The sequence below is a fragment of the Solanum lycopersicum genome, chromosome 11, assembly GCF_036512215.1.
Source record: "Solanum lycopersicum chromosome 11, SLM_r2.1".
Classification (NCBI taxonomy): Eukaryota; Viridiplantae; Streptophyta; class Magnoliopsida; order Solanales; family Solanaceae; genus Solanum; species Solanum lycopersicum.
In genome coordinates, this window is record NC_090810.1 from 58,521,362 (window position 1) to 58,527,985 (window position 6,624).

General features: G+C 32.4%; 1 protein-coding gene across 2 annotated transcripts; it reads left to right on the forward strand.

Moving 5' to 3' along the window:
- Window positions 1-270: 270 nt before the first annotated feature.
- Window positions 271-4,456, forward strand: LOC101257734 (F-box/LRR-repeat protein At1g67190). 2 transcript variants are annotated; one of them, XM_019210982.3, is made up of 4 exons: window positions 271-579; window positions 2,085-3,428; window positions 3,959-4,083; window positions 4,294-4,456. In XM_019210982.3, the coding sequence occupies exon 2, from the start codon at window positions 2,089-2,091 to the stop codon at window positions 3,358-3,360; it is 1,272 nt and encodes a 423-aa protein (XP_019066527.1). In that variant the 5' UTR covers window positions 271-579; window positions 2,085-2,088; the 3' UTR covers window positions 3,361-3,428; window positions 3,959-4,083; window positions 4,294-4,456. The 2 variants fall into 2 exon arrangements, with proteins under 2 accessions (XP_019066527.1, XP_010313356.1); XM_010315054.4 differs by having other exon boundaries at window positions 3,959-4,456.
- The last annotated feature ends 2,168 nt before the right edge of the window (window positions 4,457-6,624 follow it).

Here is a 6,624-nt window from a genome sequence, read left to right on the forward strand (position 1 = left end):
TAATCGAATAGGCAAATTAAACTAAAATGAAATCGATAACAACCAAACCAATAGATGTATATTTCTATTAGGTTTTTGTTTGGTTTTAATAATTTAGAAACCGACTAAATTAATTTGATTTTAATAATCGACACAAAACACCCCTATCCACCATTATCAACTACCACACACAACCACCCTCCTTAACGACAACCGTCATTACTTATAAATATTCATTATTGATAATCACCATCATCAGTTACCACAACATATAACAACTGTTATCACATTCATCACCATCATTAATTATCACTATTATTTATCGTGCTATCACAAATTCACGGTAATTTTTTATAATATTTTGTTAATATAGTATCACATTCCATTTTCAAAAAAAAATAAATTATTTTCTCCCTCTCATAGTTGTTGGATCTCCAATTCCCAATTATAAATATTTTCCTTGATTTACTCTTCATCTGTGAACCTTCAACCAATTTATCATTTCCCATAATGCTATCTAAAAAATTTTGCTTCTCATTTTTTGGTGATTTTGTGGAATGGCATCAATCATTCATTCCTTTTGGCAGTTTTCTCAATTGGGTATGTATAAAAAAAACTTAAAATCTTAATCTTGTAATCATATAAGTGTTATAGATCATGGGTTGGTGTTGTTTTCTGCTACAAATTTTTTTCAAGAAATTGTGAATTTTATGTGTTCTATAGGTATCCATTAAATGCCAGTGTCGGAGCTAGGATTTTTATTTTTAGTTTATGAGTTCTGTTGCAATTTTTCTTTTTTCAAGAAATTGTGAATTTGTTGTGTTCTAGAGATAACCATTTGATGTCAGTAATGGAGCTAGGATTTTTTTTTATATGAGTTTTGTAGTATAATCCTTTTTTTACTTTTTGGGTTTTATGGATAAAATATTTAATACACATAAGGCGTTTGGCTATGAGAATTGTGAGCATTTGAAGAAAGGTGGTTTTTGTATTCAAAGCGAAAAATGATATTTGAAAATTGGAGTTGTGTTTGGTTATGAACGCGAATTAGAGTTGTTTAAGAATTTTTGTGACTAATTTGGAGTGGAAATTTTTTTTTGGTGTTTTTCAAATTCCGAAAAAATGCTATGGTCAAATGTGTTTTCCGGAGTTGGGACTCGGGGAAAAAGAACAAAAAATCATGGCCAAATGTTCCTAAATAAAGTTTTTAAGACAAATACGGGAAAAAAAAATTACTCAAACCGAGTGTATACACCAAACTAATGCATTGGCGGAGCTAGAATTTTTAGCAAGGGATTCCAAATATGAAGTAAATTCAAGAAGAAGATGAATGGGGTTCAACATTATTTATTATATATATGCATAAAAAGTAATGGCCGAACTCATAAACAGATCGCTAAACTTATTTAGTTTTTCTCCTCGGGTACCTCAACTACGCCATTTTCCTATTGAATAATTGAATCATCCATAATTTGTTTCTTTTAAACATTGTTGGCTGATTTTGATCGATTTTTCTATTGTAAATGTCTTCAGTTGTGTTTGTATTGTAATGATTTTAATTGGATGGATGAAGACAAACTGTGTGTTGGTCTTATTTGTTTTCTAATGTGTTCAAATGACTTAAAGTAAAACACAATTATTCTCGAAGATTTTCACTATCAATTGGACTAATGAGTTCTGGAGCAACATATGTATCCTCTATCAATATCCTTCACAAAATCTGGTTCCAGATCAACCAACGGTGTTTAAAAGGAACAAATTATGAGTGGTAACTCAACAAATTTAGAGATCTGTTTAGCCAAAAGTAATTGTTACCATGTATAAACAATGTACTTTCCACTGAAGGAGATTCAGATGAACCCCTGGGTCCTATCTGACTTCCGTTGCTTCTTTGTCTATGTGTATTGGTGAATGCATGTCATTTTAGTTTACTTAGTGTCATATTTGAAGGTTAAAAGTTAAAATTTACGCAATGATTGAAGAAAAATCAAAGCTTGATTAATTTGGTGACGTCTCGTTGTGGAATTACTAGGATACTAGTTATGGAGTGAAAGATTTGCAAGCTCTTGAGGTTCAAATTTCTGATTGTTGTTTACGTGTTTTAGTGATATGGATTACCTTCCTGTTGAGGTCGTCGGGAATATCCTCTCTCACCTCGGAGCAGCGAGGGATGTGATTGTAGCATCTGCAACGTGTAGAAAGTGGCGGGAGGCTTGTCAGAAACACCTCCATACCCTTTCATTTAATTCTCATGATTGGCCACTCTATCGAGACCTAAGTACTAGTAGGCTAGAGATACTGATTACTCAGACATTGTTTCAGACAACACATTTACAAGGTTTATCGATATTGATGGATGATGTTGATGAGTTTTCAGCTTCCACGGTAGTTGCTTGGCTCATGTATACAAGAGAATCGTTGCAATGGTTGTTTTACAATGTTCGTACTAATCCAAATATCAACATTCTTGATATATGCGGGCGACAGAAGTTGGAAATGTTGGTGCTTGCTCATAATTCAGTATCAGGGGTTGAACCAAATTATCAGAGGTTCCTCTGTTTAAAATCACTCTCGTTAAGTTACGTTAGTATTTCAGCATTGGATCTTAATTTGTTACTGACGGCATGTCCAAAGATTGAAAGTTTAGCCCTTGTGAATCCGGAGATTGCAATGTCAGATGCACAGGTAACTGTTGAGCTGAACAGCACTACACTAAAGAGTATCTACATTGAAGCGATAAGTTTGGACAAGTTTATATTGGAGGCTGATAGCCTTGAGAATCTGCACTTGAAAGATTGTGCACTTGAGCTTTTTGAGCTCGTCGGTAAAGGAACTTTGAAGTATTTCAAGATTGATGATGTTAGTATAATACATCTTGATGTTGGCGAGTCTGTTGATAATCTTGAAACCGTTGATGTTAGTAATTTCACCATAAATTGGTCCAAGTTTTATCAGATGATCTCGAAATCATCTACCATGACAAGTCTCAGGTTATGGGACGTTGTGTTTGATGAAGAGGATGAGATAGTGGATGTCGAAACAATTGCACTTTGCTTCCCACAGTTGAACCATCTTGCGGTTAGTTATGATTTACGAGACGACTTACGTGAAGGAATTCTCCACTATGGTTTACAAGGACTATCTCTGTTAGAGAATGTCAATGTGTTGGAGCTGGGATCAACGGTAATTAATGACGTATTTACCCAGTGGGTTACTGCTCTACTGCAACGATGCCCTAATCTCACTAAATTAGTTATTCACGGAGTGATTTCCGAGACTAAAACACCTGAAGAGTGTCAAATGTTAGCCAACTTTACCTCATCTATTGTTCAGCTGATGAGGCGATACTTACACGTAGATATTCAGTTTGAATTTGAGTAGATCAGAGCACGTACGCGTCAATGTGGTATATTGGGCGCAATCAACAATATCGGAGGCAGGTAGAAAAGGTATTTAATTGAACTTGAAGCCTTTGTTTCCTCCTGTACTTTGCACTATTTTGTTGTAGTTACTGTTCCTTTCTTTTTTTTCCTGAATGTTTCTTTATGCTTTCTATTGTAATTTTTCCATGATTTCTTCACTTCCGTTACTTCTTTTTTCAATCTGCTTTGTTATGCTTTTCCCTTTAAGTTGAGGGTTTATCGGAAATAATCTCTTTACCTTCTAAGGTAGGGCCATAAGGGTAAGGTATAAGTACACCAAACCTCACTTGTGGGATTACACTGAGTATGTTGTTGTTGTGTCCCAGCCTTGGTGGACAGAGTTATCTGATATCTGTTCAGAAATAGCTGCCTAAACAAAAAAACTGTTTTGTTTGGTAACTTGTCTTCTCAGTTTTGTGGAGTTTGAATTCGTAATGTACATACACATAACACGTTCTATGTCCTTGAGTGGAATCACGCTCGATATATATTTACTACGACTCTTTTCTTGAGCAAGTGATCTCGATCTCATATTGAAACTCTTATTTCTTTAACAGGAGACTTGAACCCCACTGTGGATTAAGGAGATGGACTAGCGTGCTATGATGTGTGAAAATTTCAAACGTCGTCTCCTTAAGTTGGAAATTTCACGTTTCAACAGCTCGTGTCACAATAAGGACAAGTACGAAGTCTACCGCGCCATGTCCTTTTTCTTTTCATTTCAGTATGGTAAAAGTTAATCGCCTAATGAACGTCGATAGGACTTGCATCTCTTGTATCTTAGTCCACCCGACTGTGGAGGTGAAATGAGTGTCGTAGACTCGTAGTAATGTTTGCAACAAGCAGTTTTGTTGTAGTTACTGTTCCTTTGTTTTTTCCATTGAAATTGCAGCTATGTTTACCCCAGGAACACATGTTACTGATGCCTCTCTTTCATCGTTTATTCAGCCAAGTTTCTATCGAAAACAATCAATCTACCTTCTCAAGGTAGGGGCAAGGTATGTGACTCTGCATACGCTCTACCTCCCCAGACCCTACCTGTGAGATTACACTGAGTTTGTTGTTGTTGTATCTAGTGTTTAAATTGGAATTGCTCTATGTTTTCGTATATTTTTTCTCTTCTCCTCTCTCACACATACACCGAGAAACAACGTCTTTCTATCTCTTTGAATTGAGACCTAAACCTTTGGTGAAGCATCTTGATTCTTTGATATGTCAAATGTACACTAGTTATGATTTTGGGCTCTTAAGCAATGGTGTAGGAGCTAATTGACACATAGCAAAATGTAGTCAGGTGTGTATCGGATTCTTCAAAATTAATGCATTTTTTTGAGGATCTGACACGTGTACAACAATATTTTCGTAGCAACGGAGGCCCCTCATTCTTGTCTCAGAGCTCAGAAGTTATGCTGGAACTCATCAAATTACCAAATTATAGAATGATCTGTTTTTTATGGTTCTGTTGAATAGAGCAAACTTAAAATAGGTAAAAGATCATATATAATAATAACCGATCAAGCAAAAATTTAGTTGACTCTCGAAATTTCAGGGCGGAGAGAATAATATATTTTTTCATATTATTAGATTATTAAGTTTATCATTTTTCAAACAACTTATTATTATAACTAGATTGTATGTATATCTCATATAATTTTTTATATACCCATTTTAACGATTAAAATTATTCCTTATGAGCAATCAACTATAAATTTGGTAGTCAGCAAACTTACAATAAAGTCATAGATTGCTAACTTGACCGCAAATAAAAATAAAAATTTCATAAAAAATTAATGGACCATGAAGCTACATTGTAAAACCTAACTTTAAAAAGATCAAGACTATAATCAAATAATTACACAAATATTTCAATTCACCACACCACATTTTTTATAGAACAAAAAGTAAATAGAAATGCAGGAAAAAATATAAAAGTAAAGAATTAATATATCCCGAATTAATTTATGCACTTTTTTTAAATATAATTTTATAACTATATGATTTATTTTAAAGCCTTTAATATATTATTTTTTAAAAAAAAGTTACCTATGAAGTAACATCACATATTGAGACGTAAGAATAATTAAGATGAACATAATCAGACTTTTAAGTTTATCGATGATTTTTATTTAACCACTTGAATGTATGATAATTTACTTCTATAATTTTTAAAAACACTCAATTGGTAGTAACTTAAATTAATAAAGTGACGTGTTTATTAGAGGAATTTAATTAGTAATGGGTGGGTAGTGGATTGATTTATAAATTATACTTATAAGTTAAATTATAACAAATAGTTGAGCGCCACGTATTTTAAAAAATATTTAAATACTTTAAATATAAAACCGTTAAATAAGTGGTCAATTTTGAACCAAAAGGTGGATGACACGGATATTTTGGAGCCAATAGGTGGATGAAGGATAATTTTGTGTCATTTTCAATACTGTAAGAGCATTTTAGGCCCTTTTACGTTAATTATATTGTATAATGAATTAGCCAAAAGAAATAATTATAAATTAAATGCAAGTGCATGTATGGAGAAAAACTCAAGAGTTATTTGTATGACTTTTGAGTTTCTATATGACATTATATATTTACTAACTTATAAATGTACTTCTGTGCTTCCTGAGAAGGTACTTTTCTGTAAGCTTTGTTATGAAGTAATCTTAGTTATTTTTTTAATTTTGCATGTTTCGTTAAGATAATGAACCATATAAATGTTGATGATATGAATGAATTTTCATAAGCTTCTTTATCAAGGTGTGAGGAATAATGAAAAATAAGAGATAGTTTTTTTTAAAAAAAAATTAGCGTATTATGATTAAAAAATATTTTTTAATTTCGATATTACTTCTCTTACGCTTTTTGTATCATTTGATATATGTTGTCAATTTTCAAGGCTGAAGTAATGTTGAATGAAAGAAAATCTACATATGCACATATATTATGTTCTGCTTATAGATTCTATTATGTATTTATTTTTTTATGTTTGGTCTATTTGTTTTGCTTTTTAGATTTAATTTTTTGTTGTTTGTTTTATCCTTTTCACCCCAAGTAATGTTGAATGAAAGAAAATCTAATGTTATTTTTTCTTTTTGATGGTTAGTAACTTAAATTTATAAATACATGTGATTGAATGTTTGGAGCTACAAGCTTTAAAGAAAAGAAGTATATTCAAGGTCTCAATATGTATTATCTAGCTATACTATTAGATAAATAAAATATC